General features: G+C 40.4%; 1 protein-coding gene across 17 annotated transcripts in view; it reads left to right on the top strand.

The window, feature by feature from the left end:
* Positions 1 to 18,179, top strand: part of SYNE1 (spectrin repeat containing nuclear envelope protein 1) — a 365,857-nt gene that overhangs the window by 332,891 nt on the left and 14,787 nt on the right. For 12 of the 17 annotated variants that reach the window (XM_064169493.1, XM_064169494.1, XM_064169498.1 and 9 more), the window contains 10 exons: positions 1,117 to 1,279; positions 4,869 to 5,056; positions 7,350 to 7,500; positions 10,509 to 10,691; positions 11,112 to 11,249; positions 11,916 to 12,107; positions 12,914 to 13,247; positions 14,075 to 14,143; positions 16,050 to 16,192; positions 17,039 to 17,165. In XM_064169493.1, the coding sequence (XP_064025563.1) occupies positions 1,117 to 1,279; positions 4,869 to 5,056; positions 7,350 to 7,500; positions 10,509 to 10,691; positions 11,112 to 11,249; positions 11,916 to 12,107; positions 12,914 to 13,247; positions 14,075 to 14,143; positions 16,050 to 16,192; positions 17,039 to 17,165 (1,688 nt within the window). The remainder of the gene's footprint in view (positions 1 to 1,116; positions 1,280 to 4,868; positions 5,057 to 7,349; positions 7,501 to 10,508; positions 10,692 to 11,111; positions 11,250 to 11,915; positions 12,108 to 12,913; positions 13,248 to 14,074; positions 14,144 to 16,049; positions 16,193 to 17,038; positions 17,166 to 18,179) is intronic. The other 5 variants (XM_064169507.1, XM_064169506.1, XM_064169496.1 and 2 more) reach the window with 2 other exon arrangements.

Here is an 18,179-nt window from a genome sequence, read left to right as displayed (position 1 = left end):
GATATTGAAATACTTCAGTGGAGAAGCAATAGAGGCATAAAAGGGAATGTTACTTGAAATTGTTTGTAGTACTACGTAAATGGAAAACCAATTTCAGACTCCACTAATGTATGTTATGTAACATGAAGATAGGAAGAAGGGAATTTCTGGTAGACCTTTTTGCAGTTGAAACAGGCTGAAAAGAAAAAATACCAGGATAGGAAGATGGTTCAGCCACATTTTCCTCACTCTTAAAGCTTAATGTTCCCTTGAATTAAAAAAGCAAAACGCTCTTTTTTTTTTCCTGGCCATTGCTGTTGCAAGCTCAGAGTCTCAAGAAAAATTGCCATGCAGTTACATTCATCTGTTTAAATGTGAAGTAGCCCATTAAGAACAGAACAACTGAAAGCAGTTCTTGGGGTTCAGGAATTCTCATTAAGTTCTCAGCTGGATTTCTCTTTATAAAATTATTCATTCAATAACTGGTCTGCATACTGGAACAGGTTGCCCGGAGAGATGGTCAGGGCTCCATCCCTGGAAACTTTTATGGTCAAACTGGACAGGCATCTGAGCAACTGAACAATGCAGCTGAAGATGTCCTGCTCATCTTAATGGGATTGAACTAGATGATGGTATTTGAAGGTCCTTCCAACCTAAACCATTCTTTGATATGTAGTTCAATGTTTAGAAATCACCAGGGTGAAAAATACTGCTCTCTCAGTGCACTCCCCCACCAATAGTGGTTAAATGGATAAATTACTTGTAGGTTCAGAACTTTTGTCATTTTTTGGTCCAATGTACAACTGAGTTACTTAGATTGGTTTTGGATTTTGGTGTGTGAGTTCATTTTTTTTTTAAAAAAAAGGCAACATTGCTTTCCTTCCTTTATACATTTAACTCAACTAACAAAGGTGCAGAGGCTTTGGAGATGTTGCATTAGTAAGCAGTCATTTTTTGACAGTGGGCCCTGTGAATGTAGGGCAGTTTGCACACATCATAAAGGCTTCTGGTACCTAATAAAGGAAGATTTCAGAACAGAATCTGCAATTTAAGTTAAGTTTCTCTGAAAATTTGCTGAAACACATGCTGTGGAGATTCCCTTTCAGGGTGTACTTATGCTACATTTTTTCTTTACAGGGTAAAGAAGTTGAAGGAGACCCTTGTTGCAGTGCAGCAACTGGATAAAAACATGAGTAGCCTGAGGTCATGGCTTGCCCACATTGAATCAGAGCTTTCCAAACCTATCGTCTATGAAACTTGTGACTCTGAGGAGATACAAAGGAAGCTTAATGAACAGCAGGTAAAATAGAACACACTTAGCAGGTGCACAATGGCATGGGGAGAACCAAAGTAGAGTGTCCCTGGGCTTGCCCATACCCAACTCAATGCTGAGAGGGCACAAGGCAAAGAAGTGCATAAATATCAAGGCAAGTGGTACTTACTGTGTCACTTATAGAGCTTTCTGCTGGCTTTGACATCGAATCCACCAGGAGCTGACTGACCTTTCCAAGAAAGGTAAGGCACCAGGAGATGTAACCTGAACGAGTTACTGCAGTTGTTTTTCATTTGGGGTTTGTGGTTTTATGTTTGGTTTAATTGTCTGTTCCCAGAGGCAAAACTCACACCTATTAGACTGCAAATTTTGCACATGTTTGAAAATTACTATTTTTAGGCTGCATTTCTAACTCAATGTTATCTTGCAGCTTGCTTGAGAATCACTTTGCATGCAAAGATGCATGAGCGATACACATGAGATTACAGTTGATTGGTTTAGCACATGAAGCATTTATGCAGTGCTAGAACAAAATAGTCAACACTGGAACAAGCAGAAAAGTGTTGCCAACAAGTTTTTGGGATTAAAACTAATGTTACTCCTAAGAAGATTTACTATACTTTTTTCTTTCCTGTTCTACTTCACTGCCCAGTCCAGTTTTATCTAGAAGCACAGTGCTGGGGAGGACTGATGTTCTTGTGTTCCTGTTGGTTATTTATTGGTTAAAATACCCTTCTGGTGCCTCACTGGAGAAGACTTAGATGCTCTTGAGTTCTCTGTGCAAAGGAGAAAGAAATGTGTGGGAAGAGGACTGACAAAATGTTTTGGGGATAATTAATTTATGAAGTGTACCAGCTTGCATTTTGCTCTTCAAAGCTGAGACTCAGGACCCCCCTCAGTGTCTGCCAGCTCCCCAGCTGATTTCCTACATGGCTGTGCAGAATTGCTTATTGATATTGTATATGTGATTTATGCAGGGGCAGTAATTTTTAACAGACAAGTGTCACTAGTGATTGTTGCTTCTGAGATAACAAAGTGCTGAGCAACAGAGTAGACAGTGCTATCAACAAAGCAGATCACTGAGATTTTTTTTTACTGTCATTCCCATGCAAACATTCCACATTTTGGTGTAATCACTTCTTAAGAAACTTTGCACAGAGGCTGATGTATCTCTGCCTTCTGCTGTTTCCTTGTGGTGATTTCCACACAATGACAGGGTGCAGTGACACTAGAAGTGATTTAATTCGAACTCCAAAGGGCTGAAATAGAGGTGACTCTCTTATCTTATAAAAGATGCCATGTTTGGAAACTGTATGATGATTTGATAACACTGCAAGCCATGGTTATAAGAATTTTGAACACTCTCCTTCAGTGTGTGGCAGCCAGGACTTTTATCATTCAGAGGCTGTATCACCTTTTATCACATCTTAGAAGGACAGCACATTGGCCATCTTCTCAAGTATTTAATCCCTCTTCTTCCAGAAGTGATATTATGCTATTTAACATGATTAATATTTGTCCACTGAAGCTGTGTTGTCTTCCCCACTCATAGTGCCACCAATGCTTCATATACAAAATTACACTTAAAATATTATGCTGTGAAAGAAGACAGCCAGTTGGTATTTCTGCAACTCCATTATCCACTTCTCATCATCTGCTTCAGCCAAAAATTGACTTTGCAGATTGCTGTTCTCCATAGCGAAATTAAAGATCCAACTAAAGCTGGATATCCTGGAAAGGACAGTGTAACTTCACTGCAGTGTTTTCCTGGGGTCAGATACTGCATTTCAAGGATTACTTGTTTGTTTCCTTTCTCATTCAGCTACCACTTGAAATGTGGAGGTGAGGGGAAGGTGTTTTCTTCTGATAAAGGAGGTTTGGTAAAGGAAAAGAAAAATGTATGTCGAAGACAGCAGTGCATAAAAATGATGCACCTTTTTGAACTAACTCAAAGGCTAAATTTTCTCTAACAAACACAGATTTTTTTTACATCTGGGAAAGAAATATAAGACTGTGGAGAAAAGAAAGTGTAGACATTGCATGTAGAGATATTCTGCAGGTGAATTCTTAATACTTAGGAATTCACAGGAGCAGCAGTTCTAAGTAGTGCTCTACTCTGAAACAGCAAAGAGGAGATTGTATTATCTGAACCTGCTTAACCTCAAGTCTCATGGCTCTCTGGAGTATGTTTCATAATGTATTGCATCTGTTTATAGTATCCACTCTTTCATAATATTTCAGTATGGGCATAAATAAGAATAAGCACTTGGTCATCACAATAAAAGAGTATTTTCCAGGTAAATGAAAGGGCCAGTGCTGAGGATGAAAAGATGATGGTCTTCCACTTGGATGTTTTCATGTAGATATTCAAAAAGTAGCCTTCTGTTTCACAGATAAGAAGAGGAAATAGATTGCTTCACTCAGTCCAACTCCATTTATCACAAACAAATTATATGATGGATACAAGCTGACCTTGCCCTGTTTCAAATTTGCCAAGGTTTTTAGATTCTACATTTAAAACTAATTTCTTGCTGGAAGGCATTTTCAGAGCATCATATTGCTGGTTGTAAGAGAAGTTCCTCTAGTTGGACCTTAAATGTTTGTAGACAATATGTTGACACTGAATTGCCTTCTGTGTGTTACAGTTTATTTCACTAGTGAAATTGCCAAGAGCAGTTTATCTCTGCCTTCCTCAAGCTATTGAGTTCTTCTTCTCCTAAATAAACTTCCCGTTGCCTCAGTAGTTCTGAATCCAAAGCGAACATGTGATACATCATTTTTGGTGTAGTCCCCTGCAAATGCAGGCAGAAGTCAAGCAGGGCTTCTTTTCCTTGAGCTTACCATACAACAACAGCCAAATGCTGTTGTGGCTTGTCTTAACTTGAATCTGTAGTTCAAAACTGAAGCTAAAACTTTGCTTCAGGATGAAATATTATCAGTGTAGAATAAGCCATTGCAACCAGGAAATAGTATTGGTCACATATAGGTGCTAAGACAGTGTAAGTGCATCTTCTTTCACCTGTTCCCAACTTTCCTTTTCCATTTCCATTGAAAACTCTGTATAACTGTAAAGTTAAAGGAAGAAGTATCTCCTACTAGGAATGCACTGGTCAACATGTGCCACTGCTACTCTCCATGTCAAACGTGCCACTTTGCAGCTAGCTAGCTCACCTTGGGTAGCCTAAGTTCACAAAGGACATCTCCACCAAACCCTCACAGCAGATAAGAACATTTTCTTATCACAATTCTCTTACTAACTTCTGCTTCACACTCTCTGATAATGGGAAATGGCTGGGAATGACTCCACCATTGATTTGGTGATATTGGTTAAACATATATAAAAGATGCTCAGCTAAGCATGCAGAGCTCTGGCAGTTTGTCCCAGGTAACGGTTTGGTGTTCGTACTCCTGGGAGAGCTGTGCATGATGCCAGATTCTCCTGACCTCATGCATAACATTGCAACACCACTTCAGCAGATGCTCTTAATAGGCATTCACTGGATGTTTTCCTCCCATTTGCAAGCTTATTAATTGTTGTTTAATGCGTGAAAGGGAAATGCATTTTTTTAATTCATGTTTTGCAGTTTCTCTTAAGAATGAATTTCTTCACCTGCAGGAACTTCAGAGGGACATAGAGAAACACAGCACTGGAGTGGCATCTGTTCTCAATCTCTGTGAAGTGCTTCTTCATGACTGCGATGCTTGTGCCACAGAAGCAGAATGTGACTCTATCCAACAGGCTACACGCAATCTGGACAGAAGGTGGAGAAATATTTGTGCAATGTCAATGGAAAGGCGACTTAAGTAAGTCTAAAATGCCTGCAAATTAGTATTTCCTTTCCCAGGCACAAATACAGGATGAGATGTATGTTACAGGGCTGCAGTGCCAAGGAAAAGGGCAAGAAGGTCAGAAAGGGATCATACACTGAATGAAAGCTGGTAACTGCTAAGATGTCAGAGGAAGAATAAGGCATTTTGGTTGCATTAGTATGTACCTTTATACAATGTACAACTATCAATTATCAAATTCTACTCACAAGAACTTTGATTAAATGTGTCTTGTTTGCCATGCTTAAAGGAACTGTGAGAGAGAAATTAGGGAAAAGTTAGACAACAGCAGTGACTCTGTGAGGTTCTGTAAACACGACCAGAAAGGGAGAGTTGTAACACTGAAGTTTACCCTAGAACTTAGTAGACTGGTGGGGAAACCAGTTATCGAATGGGTGGAATGTTATTCCAGGTGTTATGGTTTTCATGCCCCTGTTGTTCCTAAACAGTTTATGATATGTCTGGTTTCATTTATTTGAAGGAATTTTAGGACTGAATGCTCACCTGGAATTTCCCTGTCTGCCCACATCAGCTTTGCTGTGCAAGCGGGGACCTTAGCACCCACGTGTGCATCTTAGCTAACTGCACATGCTTAGGCCATCTGTGCACTGCATGCTCATGATATCCAGAAGACTTACTGCTTTCTATTCCCATCAAGAATAGCATGGGTGACTTTGATAGCCATAATAATGCAGGCAATGTGCAGCCAATGCTATATACTCTGTGTGGACCAGTAATAATATGATGTTTACACAGTCACATCAAGAACTTTACCTAAGGTTCATGACTTTTCAAAACACTGAACCCAGCTTTGTATGATCTTTGTTTTAATGTCTTTATTAATGATTTTATTTGTGCAAAAAATGTGTTTCTTTTCAGTTGTGCTGCTCTATAACCACAGACTGCTCTCTGTAGGCAGTTTTGTACTATTCCCATTGCAGATCTGGTGTCATGTACATATATAACAAAAAACAACTTACAAGTTATATCTTTGACACCGTCTTGAAAATATATAAGCTCTTCATACTTTCATGTCTTCATACTTTCATTAGTTCAAAAGTGTTTTAAGTTAATGTGGAGCTCTATTTTACTTTCTTACAACGTATACATTATGTTATTAGTAGATTTTGCACCAGGAAGTGAAGTGATCTATCAGTATTTGGGACCTTTATTGTACTAGAAGTAGTTACTTATATTAAAAGCAATCGTCCAGATGCCAGACTTCAGGTTAAGCAAGATGTCAACAGTGTATAAATTTTACATGTGTAGAGGAAACAGATACAAGCTGTACTAGGAGAGGTTTAGGCTGGATGTAAGGAAGTATTTCTTCACTGAAAGGCTTATCAAACAGTGGAACAATCTGCCAGGGAGGTCCCTGGAGATATTTAAATGGCATGTGGACCTGGTGCTTAGGGGCAGGGTGCTTAGGGACATGGTTTACTATTGACCCTGCAGTGCTGGGTTGAAGGTTCGAATAGATGACCTCAAAGGTCTGTTCCAACCAAATATATTTTGTGATATTTTCCCTTTCAGACCTGCGTATCTAAGATATGGGAAAGATGTATTTTATTCATAAAGCAAGACAAAGTTCTGTAAAACAGCCTGACCCCAAAAAAGGGCTTGTTATTTTGAATCAAGTGATGTTGAAGTTCTTAGGATTTTATAGTCTTAAGCCAATCTGATTTTTGAGTTCAAAAGTCAGACACTGTTTTTACATAATCAGTTGAAGACAAATTGTCTTTTTTAAACATTAGGATAACTTTTATGGTTTTTTAAAATAAAAATATGTTTACTGTGTCAAGCATTTTACTACTTGCTGAGGAATGCAAAATGAAGTTCCTGTCCTTTGCAATTCAGTGTAATGAGCGAGACCTTTAAAATACATGCTGCAACATCTTAATTACTCTGTAAAAGGTTTGCAGTTGAAGGTAGCATGGAATTTCTAATCTCTAAAATACTGGCATACGTACCTACTCGGAACTATTTAGCAGGTGCTCCACTTTTAAGGGCTCCCATCACATACTTACACATGTCTTTTCATACTGATTCCAAAATTAGATGCATTAAAAGAAAAAGGACATCATCTTATTCTAGCTCAGCCTTCCTCCTGGTCAGTTCATCAGCCCAACGCTCTGCGTTAGATTAAGAGCACTTTGCTGTCTGGTGGAGGGCTACTTTGATGGTGTAGGTGATCAAAGTTCTGTAGGTTACCTGGCCTGCAGTGAGAGCACTCCCTAACTGTCTGCTAATGATCTATTTTCTGCTGCAGAATTGAAGAGACATGGCGGCTGTGGCAGAAGTTTTTGGATGACTACTCCAAATTTGAAGACTGGCTAAAAAGCTCTGAGAGGACGGCTGCTTTCCCAAGCTCCTCTGGTGTGCTTTACACGGTTGCTAAGGAAGAACTGAAGAAATTTGAGGTGATTTATAATAGTTGAAATCTAGTATCTACTGATCACATTACAGTAGCCAACTGGCGTTCTTCCCATATACAAGTCACTCAGCAGAGATGCTGTGTGAGTGTAGCGGAGCTGATGATTTTGTAGCCTACTTCAACTGCAGGTTTCTTGGATGAAAACACATGGGAAGGCACTTGTTAGACACTTACAGGTGTCATTATGGTGAGGTAGATTGCCATGGTATAAAAATGTTTGTTTCCTGGACACAAATACTCTGTTTCAGACCTCCTTCCCGTTGTTTCTTTAGTCAGTGATCAGGATCTAAATTTCTTGTTTAGCAAGTCTCTCTATTCAAAGTATCTTGGCTGTCTTTGATTTTTACAGCTTATCTGACTTCACCCAAAGTCTCTTCCATCGACTTTCAGCCTTTATGGTGACCTTCCTTCTCCTGCAGACTCATGGAATTGTTGTGTTCTGCCAACTCAGCAGGAACTGGCTGCAAAGAGAACGGTTTAGCAGCCTCTCTAGAAGCCTGCTTTCCATACAGTTTGGCTCTTCTTTTTTTCTGAGCACGTAGTTTCTGCACCTACCAGAAAGCAGGAATGCAAGTGGATAAAAGCTGTGTGTTCAAATGCAGCAGCTTTACTGTGGGGTCTGTAGTATAAAGTCATCCACATATACTAACTGATTTCTTGATTTCTGCTTTACCTACCTTTCTCTGGTTTTCCATCTAATCCCCCCCCTCTACGTCTGCAGTCTAATCTAAAGGGAATAAAAAGCCCAGCAGACCATGTAGGAACCCTTCTGTTCCTGAGCATAGAGACTGGGATGGCTTTCAGTGACTCCACTGTGTTGTGGAGGCAGGGAATTAATGCGGCTGAGTCAGGAATATATAGAAAAATAGAGTAGTTTTATTCTCCTGAAACCCACCCCCAAAACTAGATACCGAAATTCATTTAGTTTTTAATTAGCAGATTCAGTTGATTGAGAAGATCTACAAGGATTTGACTGTTTTGGAAGTTAGAAGTTGGAAAAGGCTAAGCTATTAAATAGAGCGTCCCCCACTATTAATGAAGCTGAGCCAGAGTTACTCGCAGGTGAGCCAGGCTGGCTGAGAGTAGGGCAGTCCAGCTGCCTGTCCCCTCGCTCTCTGTCAGAGGCCATCCGAGGGTCCTTAAGGCCTATTGAGCCTGCATAAAGGATGCTTAAGGTGGGAGTCGTCCTTTGGAGTGCCAGGGGCTCCTTCTGCAGGAGCTATCCAGGCTGGGGAGAACTCTAAGGCAGGCACCCCAAGGCGGGAAGCACCCCAATATTTATACCCTTCCTAGACAAAGAGCAGAGTTAGCACTGCCTGGGCGCGAAGCACACAGCCGATGCCCAGCTGAGCCCAGCGCGGGCACTGCCCGGGCAGCCCTCCTGCTGGAAGGGCCCTTGGCTGCCCCCTTCACGCCTGCAGGGCAGGGGGGGAACAGGTCTTTCCATGCCTTTTCCTCTCCCATCCAAACCACGGAGGGAGAGGGATGTTGGGGCACACAGGACACACTGTACAAAATTAGCCTTCTTCCTCTCCATTAGTGTATGGAGAAATGAAAAGAGGTTACAGGAAAGAACACAACAGAGGGACTCTTGTGTAGCTGAGCTGAAGAAGCGTAAGACAAAGACACAGCTGTTCTCTTGCTGAAGAAAGCTTGGTAACAGGTGAAGCAGCAACTGCACACTTGTGGGGTTTATGATTCCAGTAAATACAGTCAGATTTGCGCCTCCGAGATGAGAATTACCTCCTTGTGCAATTTGGAGTGAATGCAGTTCTACTACATATTTAACTCCAGTGTGAACTTCAGTAGTCCCATACCCCAAGGTGAAAGCCATTTAATGAAGTTATAGTAAGAGGATTTTGCAGAACTATTTCTTTTTTTCAAAGCAGCTTCTTTATTTTTATCCCCTGTATAAGAGCAGAAATATGCTGATTCCATTATTAACTTGGAGTGGTGTAGTATGAAAACTATGTATTCTTTAGGGAGGAATCTCATGTATTAGCAGATAAAAATGTCTGTGCAGAAGTCTATTACCTGTCACATTTTCCCAGTCCCTCGTAGCAGTGGTATCTAGTTTTGGGAGAGACTGCCTCTCTGTTTCAATTGTGGAGAATGCCAAGTTTGTAGTATACAGTGTGATCCAAAACGGACTTTTACTCAAAAGACAGCTGCTCTAGTCTATGTTTTAAGTATTCTCTTGATTGATCTTTTCTTCTGTTGGTGTGACAACATAAAAACAAGGTTTTTTTTAAATAGTCATCTTTTTAATCTGTTTTTGAAGGCCTTTATACAGTAAGTTACTTACAAGGTGCTTTCTCCAGTGCGCTTTGTGATTGCTAGTTGCAGCATAAAACTCAGGGACCAAGTCACCCTACTGATTGTGCTTCCCAGCTAAGCGACTGAAGCGTTTGTAACAGTACAGGAGGCGCTGAGTATCTGCTGCTGACAGCTGCCCAGATGTAAGTCAGTATGGATGTTCATGCAGTTCTCTTTCCATCAAAACTTGAAGACGTTTTGTATACCTGCATACGAGAGAGATGATTCCTTTGGTACAGATTTTCACTACTTTTGGTGAAATGCAGAATAAAAGTCGCTCAGATCTTTTCAGTGTTTGCCCCCAGCTGATCTCTGTGTGTAAGGCAATCCAGTGACGCTGCAGGGATCTTGCATTTCTGGTCACTGCTTTTTAAAAGCTCCTGTGCCATGTTTGTGTTTCCGTTCTTGAACACAAAGGCTTCTGACTGAGTAGAAAAGGAAGCCTAATGTTTCTTTTTCCTTCTGGCTGATTTTTACCTTTATCCTTCAGTGACCCATGTCAGTTGTGCAAACTTTTTCCTCATTTTGACCAGAAGGCAGTGTCCTAATAGGGTAGCCCTCAGAACCCTAACGCAGGTTAGCGTGTAGAAGTAGGGTACAAGTACAGGGAGAGACATATCTGTATCTTGATTTCAAGAATTAAAAATCTGATGGTGTTGTTGGTTTATATTTCTTTAGGCCTTCCAGAGACAAGTGCATGAAAGTCTGACTCAGCTGGAGCTGATCAATAAACAGTATCGCCGCCTGGCCCGGGAGAACCGCACTGACTCTGACTGCAGCCTCAAGCAAATGGTTCATGAAGGGAACCAGAGATGGGACAACTTACAAAAGCGAGTTACCTCCATCCTGCGCAGGCTCAAAGTACTTTCCCATTTTTCAGCTCTCCAGTTACACTGTACTTGTGAATCAGAGTGCTCCAGAAGCTCTCAGTTTAGTGTATTTGCACAGGGCGTTTGAGGGGATTTCTACTTTCGGAAGAGGAAGGGGAAGCTTATCAGCCTGCTTTGTCTGAGGTAGTGAAAGCATAAAGTCTGGGGGGAAATGCTTGGTGATCTCAAACACCACCTACTTCAAAGAGATAACATTTATAGGTCAGCTGATTGCAGCTGTAGGTTACATTACTGAAAAGAGAACTTTAGAAAGCATGTAGGAAATTAAAAGTGTGCACTAAGTTTAGGTTAGATGTGAAGGGCATTAAGGCTGTTTCTTCAGAGATCTGCTTTTGCCAGGGGACTTTGGGTTGTTTGTTCATTTCATGACACACCATTTTCCACCCCCCAGCATTTTATTGGCCAGCGTGAGGAGTTTGAGACAGCACGTGATAGCATTCTGGTATGGCTAACAGAGATGGACCTCCAGCTGACCAACATCGAGCATTTCTCAGAGTGTGATGTCCAAGCAAAGATAAAGCAGCTTAAGGTAAAGAATGCTTGAATAGGCACAAGAGGAGAAATGAGACATGGTGGGAAAAGAGTTTTTAAAACATTGCACAAAAAGGCAGCCTGATACAATTCCTTATTTGCAGACTGAGGCTTCAGAATTTCTGGACTAGGTCAGGTTTTGTGACGTAGTTTTTTGCCAGAGTGGAATGTCTTTACACTGCAAAAATAAAAATAAGAAACAAGGCTGACAGTTTCCCTTCCCTAATCAAAAGAGGCAACATTGAGAAAAAAACATTAATGTCAAGTCTTCATTACTGCTGACACATAAGAATTACTATGACTGACAAACATTTCTGCATCAGAAAAATCGTCAAATGTCTTTTATTCAGAATTGCAGTTTGTTAACTTTAGGATCAGTGCTCATTCTAGACATGCGGTCATGGTTTGTTTAAAGAACTTTATTTCCAAGTACAAACAAGTGAGGAATGAGATGGTAAACCATGAATTATCACTGGTTTTGGCTAGGAGGACTGTGGAATGCTAAATTTAATTGCTCATTGTTCCTCAAGCCAGAATATTTGGAAAGATTCCTATGCCATTCTTGCTGAAAACTCTTAGGATTAGTATCCTTAATAACTTAGGCTGTTGTAATGTTGATTTTATGGATAAAGCGTAGAGTTTTCTTTTGTTTTATTTTATGCAGGCTTTCCAGCAGGAAATTTCACTGAATAACAACAAAATTGAGCAGATAATTGTGCAGGGTGAGCAACTTATTGAGAAAAGTGAGCCCATAGATGCAGCTGTCATTGAAGAAGAACTAGATGAGCTGCGCCGTTACTGTCAGGAGGTCTTTGGACGTGTGGAGCGTTATCACAAGAAGCTCATCCGCCTTCCTGTGCGTATACTTACACACACGCATTTGTTTGGCTTGCTGCCACTTTGCAAGCCCCAGAATGAGCAGAAAGACAGACGTTGAAATGAGCTAAGGTGAAACTTAGCAACTTTTCAAAGTCCTGTGGTTTAATTTTGCTACAACCCTGAACATCTGCCTTCCTTTATACAATATTTATGTCCTGTTAGACAGCAAACTCACCTGATCTGAAAATTTTGTAAATCCATGCATCCAAACTGCAGATTTGTAGACCTTTGTACCTGTGCAGTATGGTGTACCTGTGTAGTATGGGTAGTAAGAACAACTCTGGTCTGTCAGTGTGATTGGCAGCTTGTTCAGATCTCTTCTATTTAAAAAACAGCAGAAGCGAGGAAGAGTTGTCTCGAGAAATGAGCACAGCTGAAGTAGTGAGAGCAAACCAATTCCTTGTAGCTCAGGTCCTCCTGAAGGAAAAGAACAAAACCCATGGTTTAGAAACATGGGAGAACGTAATGAGAGCCGTGGTCATGCTGAAGGTCACTTAGACTTCCTAGGGCTTGATTCCAGACTTTTCTTTAACTTGATGTCTGCATTACAGTGTCATCAGCAAAGAGTCTGGAGACATTTGCTTGCTGTGAGACTTTGTGGTGCCTAAAGTAATTAAAATGATCTGGCATTATAAATGTTTTTATTGAAGTGTAAAAGAATGTAAAATGGAAACCCCATCTGTGTGACTGTTGCCTAACACTGCTGTATTTCACTGCCCCAGGCTGACCATGCAGTGCTTCTGCATGTTTCATTGATTGGTTCTGTTTGCATTATGCTTCTAGCTGACAGATGACGAGCACGACCTCTCTGACAGGGAGGTGGATCTGGATGAATCAGCAGATCTCTCTGACATACACTGGCATGACAAATCTGCGGACAGCATTGTCTCCCCGCACCCCTCTTCCAACCTTTCGCTGCCTCTTTCCCAGACGGTGAGAAGCGAGCGGTCAGGGCGAGATACCCCTGCGAGTGTGGACTCCATTCCCCTGGAGTGGGATCATGACTATGACCTTAGCAGAGACCTGGAGACAGCGGTTTCACGGGCACTGCATTCTGAGGAAGAAGACAGAGGACAAGAGAAGGACTTCTACCTGAGAGGAGCAGCCGGTATAGCAGGTATGGTGGCAAATTGTGTGTTCTGTTCTAGTTAGAAGTAGCAAATGCTACACGTGTCATTGCTTGGCCAAGCTGCTCGTGGAAAAGTATTTTAAGTAGCCCCTGAAGATTTTAAATAGCTTTCCCTAAGCCATCCCAGTGGCCTTCTGGCCTTTGACACAGCAATGAAGATTACTGGATGACTGCAGCCTTGGAAAAACACAAAGGCGCATATGATATGACAAGGAATTGGCTGTGTCTCTGTGCTTGTGGCCTGCCAGCTGGAATATGTTATCTGTAACAGCAATGCATCATAGGATTTTCTGACTAGAAGAAACTATATTGGATGTGGCAAGAAGTGCAGAACAGACTGATGAAGAAATGCCTGTAGGAGACATCTACAGACAAAATCATCAAGTGCTTAAGTAAACCTTAACATAGTTCTTATACATGCAAGACTCCAGCAACTGAATGTTTAACCTGAGGCTGGATCTTGGATCTTGCTCTCCACTGAAGCTGGAAATGCTTTCGAAGTTTGTGTACTTTGTGTAATAGACCTTAACAAGTGAAAGTGCCCAAACGCAGCCGTTTGTGGAGAAAGACATACTGCTGTATTATACTTTGATCTTGTGACTCTCATTTGCTTTTTAGGTCATTGTTCTGCAAAGAGTCAGGTTTGCCTGGATACTAGGAGACAGGCTTCCTGTGTTTCAGTCTTCATCCTTTTTCCTGCTCCAGAAAGGATGTTACTGCAAGCTTCATATACTCTATACCATGTAAAGGACTCCTGCAGTAAGGAGACAGCCGTTGCTGAGCTGTCAGTTTAGACTGTGCTTTTATTTTTTCAGATGTAGAGATCCCTGAAACTCTTGAGGCCTATGTAACACTCACAGAAAACGCCCTCAAAAATACTGCTGGTAGGCATCCAAAAAAGACTAAGCACAGCCAGATGCAAATATAACAGTGCACAAGCATAACTTCTTTCGCTTTTCTTAGCAGTTTCTATACGTTTCACAGCTTACAAGAGATATGTTTCTTACATGGCAGCACTGGCATATTAATACAGAAGTATCCTGCTTCACTGCTATGCTTAAAAGTTTTATTAGGTGCATGAATGAAACAGTGATATTTGAAGTATTGGTCCTCCAACCTCAACTAACTAGACTAAACCAGTCAGTAGGTTAATCTGGTCTTTATTATCTGGAGTCCCTCAACAACACTTAATATTTTGTTAGATCTCTGGAAGTGGTTTCTACAAACATTAAGGCAGAAGGAAAAGATGTAGAGCAAAACCTATTTGTTTGGGTTTGCACTTGGGTTTGGTTTTTTTTATGTTAGCACAGCCACAGCTTGCATTATTAGTGAGGTATTAAATTTAAGGTTAGTTGTTTCATGTGATAACAATGCCAGTGTTTTAATCTTTAGATTGGAAGATAGATTTTCTTCACATTGCATTTTACCACGTGATTAAATCTGCTGGTTTGTTCAGACTTAGATGACTCTTGGAGAGGTTAGATGCACTTACAAATATCTTCTCTCAGGATTTCACAGGTTTTCTTTTTTGAATCAATTACTTAACTGGAAATGTTGAAGTAGCAAACATTTAAAATCTCAGCATCCGTGGCACAGTTCCCAGGTTCGCTGCCTGTTTATGTTTTTTCCCCAAACTTGTGAAGTAATGTTATAATTGATTAAGACTATAAATAATAGCAGTACATACTGAAAAAATGTGGCAAAAGCTGTATTCAAACACTTTGAAACTGGGGGAAAAGCTGCATTGAACACTTTGTTCTGTACATTTGGCATGAGGCAGTTTTTTGTGGGAAGGTTAACCATCCAAAAGATTACGATTTCTGTAATGAGGTGAACAGGAAGCTTTCATTCTCTATGCATGTATCTTTATGAATAAATTCAGATTGTCTTTGTAAACAGATGGAAATCAGGTACAGGGATCAAATATGGATAAGAGAGATCTCATATGGTCCTCTAGGCTGCAGCCTGCTTCAGATTAGAAGTGGCTCTAGCAGATTCATATCACATAATTCAGCAGACCTCTCGAAGGAGAATACAGGTTAGTCTAGCTTCAAAAATGTTGACATGAGCTCCAGATGTCTTGGATGAATAATACCATCTTGCAGATATCTTAAGCATAATTGTTGTCCAAAGTCTAATTGGAAAAAATATTGTATATTTTGCTGCTTAGTGTTGTTGGCTAAATCAGTCAGTGGACTACTTGCTCATGCCTTCAAGACATCCAGTCATCGTTGGATTTGTATACAACTTTCAGTGTATACAAATAGGATCCTTTCCTATCAATTCCACTGTTTTTCAGTGGACAGAAGTGACTAAAAAAGAAAGCAAGAGAAATAAAAACTCTGACGTGGATTTAGATTAGGACTTTGGGGCAAAAGGCTTTATTTGAGCATGTTTGTAAAAGGGAGTGTTCTCCAAAATCAGTGAGGTTAGTGCGTGCTTTGCCAAGTGCCTCCTTCAGGCAGGCAAGGAATTCTCTGAGGGAAAAAGTAATTTCAGAATAGTTAGCAAGCCTGCTTTAAACTGTGGACTCTGTCAGTATGCTTGTGGCAAGCACGTTCATTGGTACAGCCGTCTGTCCTCTAACAGCCTCTAATGTGCTAGGTTTCCATTCACTTTAATGCTGTGCCGCTCGTGCTGTTGCAGTCACATTTCTCCTTTAGTGTCTCTAATCTAGATGATGTTCCTGATATTTATTCTGTCTGGGCAAAAGATTTTTTTTTTTGACAAAAGCTTTGGGAAAACGTGTGGCAGTCCATTTCTCTTGTTTTGTTTTCCATTTTGGTGCAGGAGAACCTGGGGCACTGGAAGCACATATCCGACAGCTGGACAGGGCCTTGGACACCAGTCGTTTCCAGATACAGCAGACAGAAAACATCATCCGCAGCAGAACGCCTACAGGACCAGAGCTGGATTCCAGTTACAAAGGATATGTGAGTGTCTTTTGGAACGCAAGTCAAATAAGTGCTCCCAGGCTGAAATTTGCTGTTGGAAGGAAGAAAGCTGTTTCAACAAAGCAATTGGCTATTACTGCTTCTCAGATTTGCTCACTCGCACAGTTGCTACCCTTACTCCTGTTCTGTTGTCGTTTACGTTATTAATGTGTTTATAATAGCATAAGATTACAGGAACGTAACTAAGGAATTTATTTTCCTATTACATTTTTGCAGATGTCCAAAAGCACTTTCTCAGATGTGTTTTCATCCCTTTAAAGATGATTTATTTGTTTAAAATGCCTCTGCTTTCAGAAGCAGGTGTTACATGACTTCTCACACATTCGGTGAATGAACTGTAAATACACCTCATGTAAGCGAGGTTGCATATATGGAATCCATCATTAAAATGCTTTCCTGGAAGAGTTTTCTGGAAGAAGAATCTCTAAATTGCTCAAATTATTTTATTACTGATAGAACTGAAAAACTAGGTGCTTGAATATATAGTGTTTCCACACCAAAGTTGATTTTCAATATCACGTCTTGTAGAGGCTTTGCCATAGTGTCAACATTTGGAACAGATGGCACCTAGAGTCATCCACCACAACTTGGCACAGTAGCACTGAGCTATATCTGTTTAGCCTGAACTGATGTTTTAAGCATTTCTTGTCCACATATACATTTCTTTGACAGTGTCAGAACAGAGTGTTATCAGTCTGTTACTGGTTTTTATCTTCACATTTACATCTACTTTTGGAAAATGTGGGGAGTTTGCATGGATTCATGTTTTCCATACAAATCAGCCCTGTTCAGTGCACACTGACGTCTTTTTCTCTGTTAACACAGATGAAACTACTTGGTGAATGCAGTGGAAGCATAGACTCCATAAAAAGGCTTGGTTGTAAACTGAAGGAGGAAGAGGAAAAATTGTCTGGGCTTATTGACCTGAACAGTACTGAGACACAAACAGCTGGTAAGTAGCATTTAGTTCTTTGCTGGGAAGCAGCTATGAAAAGCAGCAAACATGCAGTTTTTTTCTGGATAAACACTATTTACTGACATGCATACAGACAGTGTCTGTTGCCATGTTCTGTTTGAAATCTCTTAATAAGAATAGTATTCCTCTATATCCCCTATAAAGAGATTTGGCATACCCCTTCAGATCATGAGATGCAACCTGAATCCTTTTGGAGCTCCCTCTGGATGCAATGCTTTTTGTGTCGAACATGTCTATGGAAAAGGGATTGTATACATTGCTATGCAAAACACAAGTCAGCATTCATTTCTTCTAATATTAGCTTTCACTCCTAGTATTATCTGTCTAGAGTACAGAAATCTACATTCACCTTGTAGTATTCATGTATTTTAAGCATCAGCTGTGGAACAGGAGGTACTACATTGCAGAGACTTAGTTTGGCAAAATATACTACCCATACAGTCTGTCATTTAAATTCATTTTATTTAATTATTTTATTTTACTTTAAAGTGACAGAATGGTACAATTTGTCCTTCTACCATAGCATTTCATGCTAACTAACAAGAAGAGATGGCTCCTAATTTATTTCTTCTAGGCAATGCAGCAGTAGCAGCAGCAACTTAGGCAGTTGTAGAGAGGTGTGAATATCAAATTTTGATAGATGCCAATGAAAAAAAATCATAAATCTGTGGCTAGTTGGGCACACTCAGATTCCTTTTCTGGTTTACAGGTATGCTAATTGATGATGTCTTTATACCAGCATAACCTGTTTGAGAGACCTGCATGTAGCAATTAATTCCATTCGTAGAGTCAGACATTAGAAAGTGGCAATATTCCCTGGTGCCTTGAATCATCCAGATTCTTCATTCTTCTGTGACATCACATTCTTCAATATGATTTAGTTTTCAGTTTGGTGTTTCACAGCTTATCATAGTTTTGTTTATGTAAATAATCTTTTGTCCTGCCTAGGATCCAACTGCTGCAGCTGTGCGCATGGCTAATATTTTCTTG

This window comes from Pogoniulus pusillus, chromosome 31 (assembly GCF_015220805.1).
Source record: "Pogoniulus pusillus isolate bPogPus1 chromosome 31, bPogPus1.pri, whole genome shotgun sequence".
NCBI classification, from domain to species: Eukaryota; Metazoa; Chordata; class Aves; order Piciformes; family Lybiidae; genus Pogoniulus; species Pogoniulus pusillus.
Note: the sequence above shows the minus strand (reverse complement) of the source record. Positions and strands in the feature narration are given on the sequence as shown.